Here is a 16,396-nt window from a genome sequence, read left to right as displayed (position 1 = left end):
GTAATGGGATTGCAGGATCGAATGGGAGGTCTAGGTTGAGTGCTTTGAGGTTTCTCCATACTTCCTTCCAGAAAGGTTGTACTAGTTTGCAGTCCCACCAGCAGTGTTAAAGTGTTCCCTTCTCTCCACATCCACGCCAGCATCTGCAGTTTTGAGATTTTGTGATGTGGGCCTTTCTTACTGGGGTTAGATGATATCTCAGGGATGTTTTGATTTGCATTTCTCTAATAAATAGAGATGATGAACATTTTTTCATGTGTTTGTTAGCCATTCGTCTGTCGTCTTTAGAGAAAGTTCTATTCATGTCTCTTGCCCATTGATATACGGGATTGTTGGCTTTTTTCATGTGGATTAATTTGAGTTCTCTATAGATCCTGGTTATCAAGCTTTTGTCTGATTGAAAATATGCAAATATCCTTTCCCATTGTGTGGGTTGTCTCTTTGCTTTGGTTATTGTCTCCTTAGCTGTACAGAAGCTTTTCAGTTTAATGTAGTCCCATTTGTTTACTTTTGTTGTTGTTGCAATTGCCATGGCAGTCTTCTTCATGAAGTCTTCCCCCAGGCCAATATCTTCCAGTGTTTTTCCTATGCTTTCTTTGAGGATTTTTATTGTTTCATGCCTTAAATTTAAGTCCTTTATCCATCTTGAGTCAATTTTTGTGAGTGGAGAAAGGTGTGGGTCCAGTTTTAGTCTTTTACATGTAGACATCCAGTTCTCCCAACACCATTTATTGAATAGGGAGTCTTTCCCCCAAGGTAAGTTCTTGTTTGGTTTATCGAAGATTAGGTGGTTGTAAGATGTTAGTTTCATTTCTTGGTGTTCAATTCGATTCCAAGTGTCTATGTCTCTGTTTTTGTGCCAGTACCATGCTGTCTTGACCACTATGGCTTTGTAGTACAGACAAAAATCTGGTATGCTGATGCCCCCAGCTTTATTTTTGTTACTAAGAACTGCCTTAGCTATACGGGGTTTTTTCCGGTTCCATACAAAACACAGAATCATTTTTTCCAAATCTTGAAAGTACGATGTAGGTACTTTGATAGGAATAGCTTGAATAGGTAGATTGCTTTGGGAAGTATAGACATTTTAACAATGTTGATTCTTCCCAGCCATGAGCATGGTATGTTCTTCCATTTGTTAATATCCTCTGCTATTTCCTTTCTGAGGAGTTCATAGTTTTCTTTATAGAGGTCCTTCACCTCCTTCGTTAGGTATATTCCTAGGTATTTCATTTTCTTTGAAACTATGGTGAAGGGAGTTGTGTCCTTAATTAGCTTCTCATCTTGACTGTTATTGGTGTATACAAAGGCTACTGACTTGTGGACATTGATTTTATATCCTGAAACATTAGTGTATTTTTTGATGACTTCTAGGAGTCTTGTGGTTGAGTCTTTGGGGTTCTCTAAGTATAAGATCATGTCGTCAGCAAAGAGGGAGAGTTTGACCTCCTCTGCTCCCATTTGGATTCCCTTTATTTCCTTGTCTTGCCTAATTGTATTGGCTAGAACTTCCAGCACTACGTTGAATAGTAAAGGTGACAGAGGACAACCTTGTCTGGTTCCAGTTCTAAGACGAAAAGCTTTCAGTTTTACTCCATTCAGTAAAATATTGGCTGTGGGTTTGTCATAGATAGCTTCAATCACTTTTAGAAATGTGCCACCTATGCCTATACTCTTCAGTGTTCTAATTAGAAAAGGATGCTGGATTTTATCAAATGCTTTTTCTGCATCTATTGAGAGGATCATGTGATCTTTATTTTTGCCTCTGTTAATATGGTGGATAACGTTTATGGACTTGCGTATGTTAAACCAGCCTTGCATCCCTGGGATGAAGCCTACTTGATCATGATGAATGACTTTTTTGATGATAAGCTGTAATCTATTGGCTAGGATTTTGTTGAGAATTTTTCCGTCTATATTCATGAGTGAGATTGGTCTGAAATTCTCCTTTTTGTTTGGGTCTTTTCCTGGTTTTGGTATCAGGGTGATGTTTGCTTCATAGAATGTGTTGGGGAAGATTCCTTCTTCCTCAGTTTTTTGGAATAATTTCTGCAGTACAGGAATAAGCTCTTCCTTGAAGGTTTGATAGAATTCTAGAGTGAAGCCATCTGGACCGGGGCATTTTTTAGTTGGAAGCTTTTTTATTGTTTCTTTGATCTCAGTGCTTGAAATTGGTCTGTTCAGGAGCTCTATTTCTTCCTGGCTAAGTCTAGGGAGAGGGTGTGATTCCAAATATTGATCCATTTCCTTCACATTGTCAAATTTCTGGGCATAGAGTTTCTGGTAGTATTCAGAGATGATCTCTTGTATCTCTGTGGGATCAGTTGTTATTTCCCCTTTATCATTTCTGATTGAGGTTACTAGAGATTTTACTTTTCTATTTCTAGTTAATCTGGCCAATGGTTTATCTATTTTATTTATTTTTTCAAAAAACCAACTCCTTGTTTCATTAATTTTCTGAATGATTCTTTTGTTTTCAATTTCATTGATCTCTGATTTGATTTTGGATATTTCTTTTCTTCTACTGAGTTTAGGCTTAGATTGTTCTTCCTTTTCCAATTCCAGAAGATCTCTTGTGAGATTGTTGATGTGCTCTCTTTCTGTTTTTCGAATGTAGGCGTCTAAAGGGATGAATTTTCTTGTCAAAACTGCTTTTGCAGTATCCCAGAGGTTTTGGTAGCTTGTGTCTTCATCGTTGTTATGCTCAAGGAAGTTAATGATTTCCTGTTTTATTTCTTACTGCACCCATCTGTTATTTAACAGAAGATTGTTTAATTTACATGCCTTTGGGTGGGGTCGAGCATTTTTGTTAGAGTTGAGTTCCACCTTTAGTGCCTTATGGTCTGAGAAGATACAAGGTAAAATTTCAATTCTTTTGATTCTGTTGATATTTGTTTTGTGTCCCAGGATATGATCAATTTTGGAGAATGTTCCATGGGGTGATGAGAAGAATGTATATTCTTTGTCTTTGGGGTGGAGTATTCTATATGCGTCTATCAAGCATAGTTGGTCTAAGGTCTCATTTAAATCTCTTGTATCTTTGTTTAATTTCTGTTTAGAGGATCTGTCCAGCTCTGTGAGAGGTGTGTTAAACTCCCCTGTTATGATGGTATTATCAGATATCATATTGCTCAGAGTGAGTAAGGTCTGCTTCAAGAATCTGGGAGCATTTAAATTGGGTGCATAAATATTTAGAATTGAAATGTCTTCTTGTTGTATTTTTCCCTTGACCAATATAAAGTGACCATCTTTGTCTTTTTTGACTTTAGTTGCTTTAAATCCACGTGTATCTGAAAATAAGATTGCAACTCCTCTTTTCTTCTGAATTCCATTTGCCTGAAAAATTGTCTTCCAACCCTTGACTCGGAGCTTTAATTTGTCTTTTGAAGCCAGGTGTGTTTCTTGCAGACAGCGAATGGATGGCTTGTGTTTTTTAATCCAGTCAACCAATCTATGTCTCTTCAGGGGGGAATTCAAGCCATTAACATTTATGGAGATAATTGATAAGTGTGGTAGTATTCTATTCGTCTTATTTGGTGAGAGTCCATTGCTTAGTTTTATCTTTTGCATCAGTGTGGAGGTTAGGTTCTGTCCTTTGATTTCTGAGTTCTTACTTTGCTGCTGATCCATTGTGGTGGTCAGTGTGCAGAACAGGTTGAAGTATTTCCTGTAGAGCTGGTCTTGTTGTGGCGAATTTCCTCAATGTTTGTATATCCGTAAATGATTTGATTTCTCCGTCAGTTTTGAAGCTTAGCTTAGCAGGGTACAGAATTCTGGGCTGGAAATTGTTCTGTTTAAGTCGATTAAAGGTAGATGACCATTGTCTTCTTGCTTGGAAAGTTTCATTAGAGAAGTCTGCGGTCACTCTGATGGATTTGCCCCTGTAGGTCAACTGGCGCTTATTCCTGGCAGCTTGCAGAATCTTTTCTTTTGTCTTGACTTTGGACAGGTTCATCACAATGTGTCTTGGAGAAGCTCGGTTAGAGTTGAGGCGACCTGGGGTCCGATGTCCCTCTGATAGCAGTGTGTCAGAATCTTTGGTGATGTTTGGGAAATTTTCATTTATAATATTCTCTAGTATGGCTTCCATTCCTTTGGGGCGTTCTTCTTCCCCTAATGGGATCCCTATAACTCGTATGTTGGAACGCTTCATAAAGTCCCATAATTCTGACAGTGAACGTTCTGCTTTCTCTCTCTTCTTTTCTGCCTCTTTTACTATCTGAGTTATCTCAAAAACTTTGTCTTCTACCTCTGAAATTCTTTCTTCTGCATGGTCTAACCTATTGCTGATACTTTCCATTGCATCTTTAAGTTCCCTGATTGACTGTTTCATTCCTTCAGCTCTGCTATATCCTTTTTATATTCTTCATATCGTTCATCTCTGATTTGATTCTGTTTTTGGATTTCCTTGTGGTTATTTTCCACTTTATTAGCAGTTTCCTTCATTGTTTCCATCATGTGTATTCTAAATTCCCTTTCTGTCATTCCTAACATTTCTGTATAGGTGGAATCCTCTGCAGTAGTTACCTCATGGTCCCTTGGCGGGGTTGTTCTGGACTGGTTCTTCATGTTGCCTGGAGTTTTCTGCTGATTCTTCCTCATGAGTGATTTCTTTTATCTGTTTCCTTGCCCTAATTTTCCTTTCACTTCCTCTTGCTCTTTAAGTTCTTGTGCCTGTGGACTAAGGGTTACAGGACCAGAAGGGTGAGAAGGTTGAGGAGCAAAAAAGGGATGAAAGAAAGGAGGACCGAGTGATAGGAAAAAAAAGAAAGATAGAGAAAGGAGAGAGGGTGGGTAAAAGGAATATTGACAAAAAGAAGAGAGGTACAGAAAGAGGGAGACAGGGCAATATAGGTGTACAGTAGGGTACTTTGACACAACCTTAAAAAACCCCACCTTCTGGGAGTGCCCGGTTGTGTGGTTCCCTTGAGGTCAGCAGCTCTTTGCTAATCTGATCAGACACAGTACCCCACCTCCACCAAGTAGAGAGGAAAGACAAAAATGCTATAAATCAAACCAAAACAAGCAAACAGAAAACTTTACGGGGATACAATTGGGTGAAAAACCAAATGATAGCGGTAGAAACACTAGCAAAAATGAAGTTGTAGTTATTAAAAAAGGCAACAATTTGAAATTATAATTAAACTAGAAAAGTTGGGAAAGAAAAAGGGATCTGTATGGAAAAGATTGAAATTAAAAAGCAAAAGAACATGAACACCGTCAAAATAAACAAACAAACAAAAAAAACAACCAAACAAAAAAAAAAAAGAAAAAAATACACAACCAAAAACAAAGCAGTTTGTATATGTTATTGAATATTGTCTGGGCAACATGTGGTCTTCTGGGGTATGAGATGTTAGTCACAGTTCTGATACGACTGGAGGCTGCTGATTTCTCAAACCCCAGCAGGTAGACACCCTAAATCTCTCTTCAGCCCACTTAAAAGGCACTTTGAACTTGTAAACTTGCTGAGCAGAAGCTTTCCCAGCTTTCTCGCTGGAATCACTGCTGAAGTGGCTATCCGCTTACCCAGTGTGCCAAATCCGGTCTCACTCTGCCCCTGAGGGTTAGGGCTGCAAGTCGGCTCCGACCCCACCCTTAGGCTACTTGGTTGCTGGTTACAAGCTCCCACCCGTTTCTAGCTCTGCAACCCTGAGGGCGGAGCTTGCCGGGGCAGATCACTGGCAATGGTTCCGTGTGACCCACCGCGAAACCCTATTAGCTCCGTCTGGCTCAGCGGCTCAGACTGAGGCCCTGGACAACGGCCAAAGTTCTCCGCACTCCCGCTCAGGCCTTCCCCAGGGCAGTTCAACTCAGTGCCAAGCCCAAGGACATCAAAACAGTTCACAGGTAAAGCCTTTCTGGTTTGCAGTCTCGCTGCTACTGAACTTACAGTTGTGGGCGGGTTTAGACGGATTGAACACACGCGACCACTTGCTGGTTTTCCACTGTTTTAGTCCTCCTCTTGGGGCCCAGAAGTCTCTCGCTGACTCCCTGTATCCTCTTAGGAGTGATGATAGGCAGTTCCCACCAGCCAGAGATGCCTGGAATCCTATCTCCCCAGACTCACGGTGCCCAGATGCAAGGAAGCTGTTACTCGGCTGCCATCTTGCTCCGCCTCCTTCATCAATTTTCTTAAGTGCTCTGGTCATGAAGGGATGCTGGATATTATCAAAAGCTTTTTATGCATCAATTGAAAGAATCATATGGTCTTTATTTTTAAGTTTGTTTATGTGTTGAATTACATTTATAGATTTACGTACATTGAACCAGCCTTGAGACCCTTGGATAAATCCGACTTGGTCATGGTGTATAATTTTTTTGATGTGTTGTTGGATTCTGTTTGTTAGGATCTTATTGAGTATTTTAGCATCTATATTCATTAGTGATATTGGTCTGTAATTTTCTTTTCATGTTGGGTCTTTCCCTGGTTTGGGGATCAAGGTGATGTTTGCTTCATAGAATGTGCTGGGTAATATTCCTTCTTTTTCTATATTGTGGAAAAGGTTTAGTAGTATAGGTACTAGTTCTTCTTTAAATGTTTGGTAGAATTCTGACGTAAAGCGATCTGGTCCTGGGCTTTTCTTTTCAGGGAGATTTTGTATAGTTGATGCTATTTCAGAACTTGATATAGACCTGTTCAACATTTCCACTTCGTTCCGGCTAAGTCTTGGTAGGTGGTGTGCTTCCAGGTATTGGTTGACTTCTTTCAGATTTTCATATTTGTGAGAGTAGAGTTTCTTGTAGTATTTGTTAAGGATTTTTTGAATTTCTGAGGGGTCTGTTGTTATTTCATCATTACCATTTCTGATTGATGAAATTAGAGATTTTACTCTTTTTTTCCTGGTTAGGTTGGCCAAAGGTTTATCTATTTTATTGATCTTTTCAAAAAACCAGCTTTTGGATTTACTGATCTATTGTATAATTCTTTTGTTTTCAATTTCATTTAATTCTGCTCTGATTTTGGTTATATCTTTTCTTCTGCTGCGTTTGGGGTTGAAGTGTTTTTCTTTCTCCAGTTGCTTGAGATGTTCCATTAAGTTATTGACTTCCTCTCTTTCTGTTTTCTTGAGGAAGGCTTGCAGTGCTATAAATTTCCCTCTTAGGACTGCCTTTGCAGTATCCCAAAGGTTCTGGTAATTCGTGTCTTGATTGTTGTTTTGTTCCAAAAATATGGTGATTTCCGTCTTAATCTCGTCTATAACCCATATATCCTTCAGCATAAGGTTGTTTAGCTTCCATGTTTTTGTATGGGTATGCAGGTTCCTGTTGTTATTGAGTTCAACTTTTATTCCATGATGCTCTGAGAAGATGCAAGGAATAATTTCTATTTTTTTAAATTTTCTGAGGTTAGATTTGTGGCCTAGGATATGGTTGATTTTGGAGTACGTTCCGTGGGCTGATGAGAAGAATGTGTATTCATTTTTTTGGGGGTGAAATGTTCTGTAGATTTCTGTTAAGTCCAGATGTTGAATGGTTGAGTTTAAATCTAAAATTTCTTTGCTTAGCTTCTTTTTGGAGGATCTATCCAGGACTGCTAAAGGGGTGTTAAAATCTCCAACTACTATGGAAGTGGAGGAAATTGAGTTGCTCATGTCTTTTAGAATTTCTCTTATAAATTGAGGTACATTGTGGATGGGTGCATAAATATTAATAATTGAGATCTCATCATATTGAGTATTACCTTTAACAAATATGAAGTATCCATCTTTATCCTTAATTATTTTGGTTGGTTTAAAGCCTATTGCGTCTGCGAACAGAATTGTAATGCGTTGTTTTTTCTGCTTTCCATTTGCCTCGAATATAGATGACCATCCCTTCACCTTGAGTGTATATCTGTCTTTTAATGTAAGATGCGATTCTTGGATGCAGCAGATATCTGGCTTGAGTTTTTGTATCCAGTCCGCCAAGCTATGCCTCTTTAGAGGACAATTTAAACCATTCACATTAATTGAGAGTATTGATAAGCCTTTTGTGAGACCAGTGGACATTTTTAATCCTTTTGTGACTGTGGAAGTTGGAATTTGATCAAAAATTTTTTGGGTGGGTGTACTTTTGTGGTGGAGAATTGTGCTGGTCTTTATGGAGGATAGGTCTAAGAATGTCCTGGAGAGCTGGTTTAGTTGTGGCAAATTTCTTCAACATGTGAATGTCGTTGAAGTATTTAATTTCTCCGTCATAAATGAAGCTCAGTTTAGCTGGGTACAGGATCCTGGGTTGAAAGTTATTTTGTTTTAGGAGATTAAATTCGATGACCATCCTCTTCTAGCTTGAAAGGTTTCAGCAGAGAGATCTGCAGTTATTCTGATATTCTTCCCCTTTTAGGTAATGGTTTCTTTCGTCTGGCAGCTTTCAGAATTTTCTCCTTCATGTTAACTTTAGTGAAATTGATTCTGATATGTCTGGGGGATGTCTTATTTGGGTTGAGTGGTGCTGGAGTTCTGAAACTGTCTGTTATCTGAATTTCAGAATCTCTTGGCATGTCTGGAAAGTTCTCCTTCATAATCTCCTGGAGAAGAGACTGTGTGCCTTGTGAAGCCACTTTGTCACTTTCGGGGATCCCTATAAGACGAATATTGGTTTTCTTCAAATTTTCCGAGAGCTCTCTGAGAGAGTGGTCTGTTTTTGCTCTCCATTTCTCTTCTTCTTTGAGGGTTTGAGAGCTTTCGAAAGCTTTGTCTTCAATGTCAGAAATCCTTTCTTCTGCTTGCTCCATTCTGTTACTGAGGGATTCTACTGTGGTTCTCAGATCTTTGAGGGATGCAACCTCTTGTCTCAATTTGTTGAAATCTTTTGTCATTTGGTCTTTGAATCATTTGAATTCTTGAGATAACTTTTGGAATTCTAATTTGATCTTATTTGCTATCCAGATCCTGAATTCAATTTCTGACATCTCAGCTATTTGTTTGTGCATGGGGTCTTGTGCTGTTTCTGCCCCATTGATCTTTGGGGGAGTTGATCTAGTCTGATTATTCATATTGCCAAAGTTTTTCTGTTGATTTCGCCTCATGATTGTTTTTCACCGTTGCCTCTGGCTGCCCTCAGATTAGACCCCAGCAGGATCACTCTATTGTTGCTGGATCTTTGTAGGGAGTGACCCTGTGTAGTTCCTCTGGGGCTGCTCTAGCTAGGGAGTTCTGGTTGTGGAAGCAGCTCTGATTTGTGACACACCCGGATCCAGGAACAGGGCTGGGGGTGGTGTGCACGGTTCTGGGAGTGCCAGGCGCCCAATGACTTTGGCACAGAGAGCCCAAGACTCCAGCAGTCTGTGGCCAGGAGAAGAGCTCTGTTCAGTGGCAGGGAGGGCTCCAAAGGGCACGCAGCTACCAGAGTCCCTTTCCAGATGAACGGGCTAGTGTGGAAGCTGGGAGGACACATAAGGGAGGATGCAGGGTTGCCTGGCTCCCGCAGTTACTGGTCAGGGAATCTGGAATCCCGGTGGGTGTGGGTCACCAGTTGGGGGTCGCTGCACAGCTCTTATGGAGGTCTGGGTGGTGCCAAGCCCAGGAGTTTGAGGTTGCTATGAGCTGTGACATCATGGCACTCTACCCAGGGCAACAGCCCAAGGCTCCAGTGTGCCAAAACCATCTCACTCTGCCCCTAAGGATTAAGGCTGTATGGCAGCTCAGTCCCTACCTTTAGGCTGCTCAGTTAGTAGTTTACTTTGACCCGCCCAATCCTTGCTCTGAGACCCTGAGGGTGGAGATTGCCGGGGCAGTTCTTTCACAGTGGCTTCCTGCGCCCAGCTCCATGGCTCAGTCTGGGGCCCCAGACAAGGCCCAAAGTTCTCCACACTCCTGCTCAAGCCAAGGCGTTCAACTGAGTGCCAAGTCCAAGAACACCGAAACAGTTCACAGGTAAGGTGTTTCCGGTTTGCAGTCTCACTGCTACTTGTACTTACGGTTGCCGGCGTGATTAGGTCGATGGAACACACGCAACCACTTGCCAGTTTTTCACTGTTTTTGTCCTCCTCTTGGGGTCCAGAGGTCCCTTGTTGGCTCCTTGTATCCTCAAAGGGATGATTATAGGAAGATCCCACCGGCCAGAGATGCCTGGAGTCTTGTCTCCCCAGACTCGCTGTTCCCAGCTGCAGTGAAGGTGTTACTCGGCCGCCATTAAATGGCTTTTTTTTTTTTTAGCTTTTGTTATTGTTATATAAGAATTATATTAAACATAAAATCCCAAAGTAATAATGAGGTTGGGATTAGACCTCTCATTCTGCTTGCTTTGCTTGCCAGGAATTATCATACTCTAGCGGCCAGGAGTGTAAAAAAGGATGTTTGACAATCAAGCTTGTGATTTGAGAGGTGCCGATGAGATAGTTGATAGGATCAGGAGCAGAAGAAATGCATAATAAACACCCCAAGTTGCTTAGAAGGCAAAAATGGGCCCCGCTCCATTTGTAGTAAAGTCTGCTTTCTCAGTGGCAGAACCCCAAGTCCTGCCTATGCGAGTTTAGTTACAATAAAAAGGTGGCATGTTTGTGAAAAACACTTAACTGTCTGCTCTAAACCTAAGTGATTTCTTCTTTTCCTGGGAAGGAAAACTATAACATACGTTTTTTCCTAGTAACCATTTATTAGGAGCATTCTGCATGTATTAAAACCTTAAGGTGATGGCGGAGAGTTGTAAATTTTCACTTGTGTTCATTCTGTAGAGGTATAGAATGGGGTCATCTCCTTCGAATGAGCACTTGGGCCCAGAATGTGAATGTAAATCTGTGGATTTATTGTCAACTGTTAATTCTAAAGCAATTTTCCAAGTACCCGAGTACTACCAGGTATGAAAGTATAGCTATTAGGAAGTAGCATGACATGGACTTTTTCAAGTAGGTTTGAATTACAACTTCATTACTTAAGTGTTGTCACTTTTTGCCAATGGGCAGCTCACGTAATCTCTTTGTGCTTTTTTCTTATCTGTAATACACAAAAAATAGTTACCTCAATGCATTCTGGGAATTGAGTGAGTTAATGTGTGGTAATTGCCACAGTTGTCAACACAGGCATTCCAAAAAAGGTAATCCTTTTGCCCTTCTTTGCCTGGCTGATATTGCCTATAGATTGACAAAAGGAATTGTGAACTGAAAGTTGGTGACTTTCATTAGCTACTGGACTTTTCCAGTATTTACCTGGACTTTTCATACCTTGGAAGCCTTTGACTTGGGGATCCTTTTTATTATAAAACCTTTTCTACTTATGAAGTTTTAGCTAATAAACCTTTTAAAATAAACATGGCAAAGCCTTGTGCTGTAGCCTAAGTGTCTCATAGCTGTACTCAACACCGATGGTTGGTATTAATAGTAATGGTTCTTTGAAAACTGTCATAGACAAAAAGATATACAACATTAGGCTAGACTGCAGTATTGTAAAACTCTAGATTGAAATGGCATAATGTGACAAAAGTTTATGCCTCCCTTATGCTGTTTGTCTAGGGCATTGTGCATAGGACTCTGTTCACTGCAGTCACCGAGGCACTTGGCCTGGTGAAGGCGCTATCTAGGTACATCCTTCCACTGTCATCAGGGAAAGTGGTGACTCCAAGACTAGTTTTCATACTTCTGCCCAAACATGGAACATATTGTGCTCACATTTCAGTAACCAAAGCAAGTTATATGGCCACGCCTAACTTCAAAGGGGGGTAGAAAATGCGATCTGATTATGTTTCATGAAAGAAAACTGGCGTGTCTGTGAACAGCCCCAATGACTACTACGGAGATGGGGTGGGGATCTAAGCCAGATCTACCTTCAAGATTCATTCTCTTGTTACCTCAGTAAATTGATAAAATCTTATCTTTAGGATGTAAAAGTTGGAAGCCCTGGATCATAGGAATATTAATTTTCTTCTAAATGTAAATTAATGACATTAAATATCGGTAGAATCTTCAGTTGTCTCAGTCCATATGTATTTCTAGGTATTTTTCCCAGGTGTGATGTTTCAGAATCCAGTCAGAATACTGGGCTGACTGTAAAGTGGGCAAAGTCATAGATTGTTATTTCTTCATTTCCTTTCTTGTTTTCTTCATTAAAATAAATTAACAGAACATACCTAAGGAGATTTCTGTATGTAATATTATACAGAGCTTTTTGAAGATGTTTGTCTTTTTTTTTTTTTAATTGCTGTTTACCAGTTAGGAGTTGGTTTGGCTACATGTAACAGAGCCCTTACTGCAATGGTTAGATCTCATGGGGATTTCTTTTTCTCCTTTAAATAAGTAATGTTGACATAGGTGGTCCTGTGTTGAGAGACTGCAGCTTGAAAAGGACATCATGGAACCACATTTCTTCTGTCTTTCTCTCCATCATCTTGTGTATTTGGCTTTCATCTTCATGTTTTTTGTAGTGACATAGTGGTTGACCCACCTCCAACAATCATGTTCCAAGCAGGAAGAAAGGACAAAAAGCCTATTCCTGCTAAGTCTGTCCCCCTTTAAAGAGTATCTTGGAAAGCCTTACCCAACCACTTCTTGCACCTCATTGGATAGACAGATAGGCATTAGTCTATGTAATATTATACTGGCTGGACTCATTCACTCCTTGAATAACATTTGGATTCTTCTTTTTTTTTTTTTTTTTGAGACAGAGCCTCAAGCTGCCGCCCTGGGTGGAGTGCTGTGGCATCACAGCTCACAGCAACCTCCAACTCCTGGGCTTAAGCAATTCTCTTGCCTCAGTCTCCCAAGTAGCTGGGACTACAGTCTCCTGGCACAATACCCAGCTATTTTTTGATTATAGCTGTCATTGTTGTTTGGCAGGCCTGGGACCCGCCAGCTCTGGTATATGTGGCTGGTGCCTTAATGGCTTGAGCCATAGGCGCCGAGCCAGATTCTTTTAATAAGGAAGGAAAGAATGAATATGGAGAAGCAACTAGTAGTGACTGCCACAGTTTGTGAGAGTTTATTTAAATAAAAGCTATCGATTTCTGGGCGGCGCCTGTGGCTCAGTCGGTAGGGCGCCGGCCCCATATACCGAGGGTGGCGGGTTCAAACCTGGCCCCGGCCGAACTGCAACCAAAAAATAGCCGGGCGTTGTGGTGGGCGCCTGTAGTCCCAGCTACTCGGGAGGCTGAGGCAGGAGAATCGCCTAAGCCCAGGAGTTGGAGGTTGCTGTGAGCTGTGTGAGGCCACGGCACTCTACCGACGGCCATAAAGTGAGACTCTGTCTCTACAAAAAAAAAAAAAAAAAAAAAGCTATTGATTTCTACCAGTTAAATTATATAAGTGGGGGAGTAATTTTTCACATAGACATTGTGAAAATTTTGTAGTTAAATCTATTCATCTTTTGTGCTCTTAATAGTCTGCTTAGTTACAGTTCTGTGCTTTTCTTATTTAAAAGCTTTAGATCAGGGATTTCAGGCCCAAGGAAAAAATCTGACTCAAAATGTGTTTAAAACACTGGTATTGTGTTACTGCTTTTTTTTTTTTTTTTTTTTTCTGAGACACTCTTTCACTTTGTTGCCCAGGCTAAGGTGCTGTGAAGTGAGCCTGCACACAGCAACTCCTAGGCTCAAGCGATCCTCCTGTCTCAGTCTGTCAGGTAGTTGAGACTACAGACGCCTGCCTTAGCGCCTATCAAGTTGTTTTTCTATTTTTCGTAGAGATGGCATCTCATTCTTGCTCAGGCTGATTTTGAACTCCTGAGCTCAAGCTGTCTTTCTGCCTTGGTCTCCCAGAGTGCTGGGATTACAGGCATGACCCAAGGTTGGGTGCCTGGCATGTTTTTTTGAATTGGAATAACTTTAGGTAGGGCATGTACTCCATTTGTATTATAACATCAACTATTCTGTTAGCTTATAGGTCCACCCGGTTTACATATTTACATTACATGCTTGGCCCTATAGATATTTGCATGTAGACAGGCACATGGTATCTAGTTTGTATGTGGTCCATGGACTAGTGAGAGAGAAGTACTTACTCATTGTTTCCATGATCTGTTGTTGTCAGGTGACAGTAAGCTTGCATCAATTTGTGATTGAAATGGAATTAATTAATTTGGTGTGCTTATCTTTGTATCTGAAGGTTTCTGTTAGACTGCTTGTTACAGATTATTGTAATGGCATCGATTTTTCATGGTGTTTGGATAAATTAATGTATGAAAATAAGTACAGATTTTATTGCATATATGGAAAATCAGTAATCAAGTCTTAAAAATATATATATTATATATAAGCTTCTTGTGGAAGGTAAAGTATTTGTGCCTGTTTACTGGTATTCCTTAATGTGGTAAGTAAGGTATGAATTTAAAGATATTATTTATCTAGAAATAATTATTTGAGTGTCCTATTTTTCATAGTTAAAAGACAATAATAATAAAAAGAAACATAGTAATCCCTGTTTCTGAAGGTGAAGTGTAGATAGAATATCATGATGTGTCACAGATAACCTTTTTTAGTATCTCTTTTTTTCTTAACAGACTTTGCTTCGCCCTCTTCGAGCTTTATGTTCTTTCCAGCTCCAGCATGGTGCTCAAATACGCCTCAGCAAGGAACACCTTCTGAAAAATGGATTATATCCTAAGCCATTGCCAAAGAACAAACGTAAACTCAGGAAAATGGAACTGTTAATGAATAGCGTTAAAATTTAGCACAATTGTTCTTATGGTGCTAGTTGACCTGATTTCATCTGACAATACCCAGTTAAGTGTTCATTCAGTTTAGGTCTATGGGTTTTTGGCTCTCTAAAGAAGAGAGCCAGATCTCCCCAGAAGAAAGAAGTAAACCAAATAGCCATCAAAATAACAACAACAAAATAATAACAACAAAAAACTTCACTGACTCAGCAAAAAAATGTCAGACTGTATTTGTTTTTAAAAATGTGCCTCTAAGACATTTTTTTAAATCCATAATTTAAAATATGGTTACTTGTTGAGCTGGGTTAGAGGTTTTTAGTATAAAATGGAAGGAAGTTGTTGTAATTGGAACAGTATTATTTCTGTTAATGTTTATGGATTATTAGGTGTGGAGCAATAATAGACCTATGTCAATTTACAATCACGTACCTGAACTTTATAGTTTAAAATAAGCAGCAAAAGAAAATAGTTTAGATTCAACTTATTTATTTTATAAAATAGTATAAAAGAATAAAGAAACTGTAAGTATTCTTTAGGGGCTAAACTTGACCTCAGCTTACGTGATTTAAGTTTCTGTTGATTTCCATAATTTTTAAAGAGGTGCATGTAATTTTGAAATCACATAAATTTTCATTTGTAATTAACCTGGATAAGTTTTGATTTTTTTGTTGTATTCATCTGTATAAGTTTTTTGAATATTCATCAAATAGTTTATTGATTGTAGTAAACTGCTGTTATTGAAGTTTTTATGTAGAAAATAGGTAAAATATAATACAGCTGTTATTTTGAGAACATATTTCTGTAAGTAGTCCTATTTAATTTAAATCTTTTTTAATGGGAAAAAACTTAATTTGAGAGAACAAATTCCCCCTGCCCAGTTGGGAACATGTTTACTAAGATTTTGTACCAAAGAAGAAACATGTATGTAATGTATATTTATATCCAACTTAAATCGACTGCAGTTATATGCAAATTTTCATAAGAAATGGGGACTTTGTTTTGGTCTTTTTTGTGATTTCTAGAGTTTCCTGTATTTGGTGTTAAGTTGTAAGGAAAAGCTAAACATGTATTTGTATGTAAGCTTGATAAAATTTTTGTGTGTATGTGAGAAACATGAGCATCCACCAGAGGTTGTTTTTGACAGTTTTAATGTTTATTATTTGTTTATTATTGCCGTGGATTAGACCCTTATTAAAAAGCTACAATGCTGGTCACAGTTAAAATGATACTATTTGGGGAAACTACGCAGGAAATATTTTAAAATATTAAAAGTTAGATTCCTGTCTTGTATTGTTGACTTATTTTTGGATTTAACAACAATTTAGCAGATTTATAATTTAAAATACCTAATATCAAATGATTATTTGGTATAATTGAGATGATATAACAGTAATAATGTGTAATAGTTTCTTAACAAATGGGCTAAAATCATCTCAAGGTAATTGTTTTTACATTAAATTAAACTGTATAAATTTCCCTTAGTCATTATTATTATTTTAAGAAGAATATTCCTACATAAGACACCATTTATATCTCAACATTTTATTTTAATATGAATTGATTTTTTTGAGAATAAGTTTTATTTTTTATTTTTTATTTTTTTAATTTTTTTATTAAATCATAAGTGTATACAATGATATGATTATGGGGCATCATACACTCACTTCATAAACCATTTGACACATTTTTATCCCAGTGGTTAACATAGCCTTTCCGGCGTTATCTCAGTTACTGTGCCAAAACATTTATATTCTACATTTACCAAGTTTCGCAAATACCCCTGTAATATGCACCACAGGTGTGATCCCACCGATTCCCCTCCCTCTACCCAC

General features: G+C 38.9%; 1 protein-coding gene across 2 annotated transcripts in view; it reads left to right on the top strand.

Annotated features, from left to right (window-relative positions):
- DTWD2 (DTW domain containing 2) overlaps positions 1-15,807 on the top strand; it is a 124,418-nt gene extending 108,611 nt beyond the window's left edge. For both annotated transcript variants that reach the window (XM_053566718.1, XM_053566717.1), the window contains one exon: positions 14,409-15,807. In XM_053566718.1, the coding sequence (XP_053422693.1) occupies positions 14,409-14,579 (171 nt within the window). In that variant the 3' untranslated portion in view covers positions 14,580-15,807. The remainder of the gene's footprint in view (positions 1-14,408) is intronic.
- Positions 15,808-16,396: the final 589 nt, after the last annotated feature.

Source organism: Nycticebus coucang, chromosome 17, assembly GCF_027406575.1.
Source record: "Nycticebus coucang isolate mNycCou1 chromosome 17, mNycCou1.pri, whole genome shotgun sequence".
Taxonomy (NCBI): domain Eukaryota; kingdom Metazoa; phylum Chordata; class Mammalia; order Primates; family Lorisidae; genus Nycticebus; species Nycticebus coucang.
The sequence above is the reverse complement of the archived record's forward strand: the minus strand, read 5'-3'. Positions and strand labels throughout refer to the sequence as shown.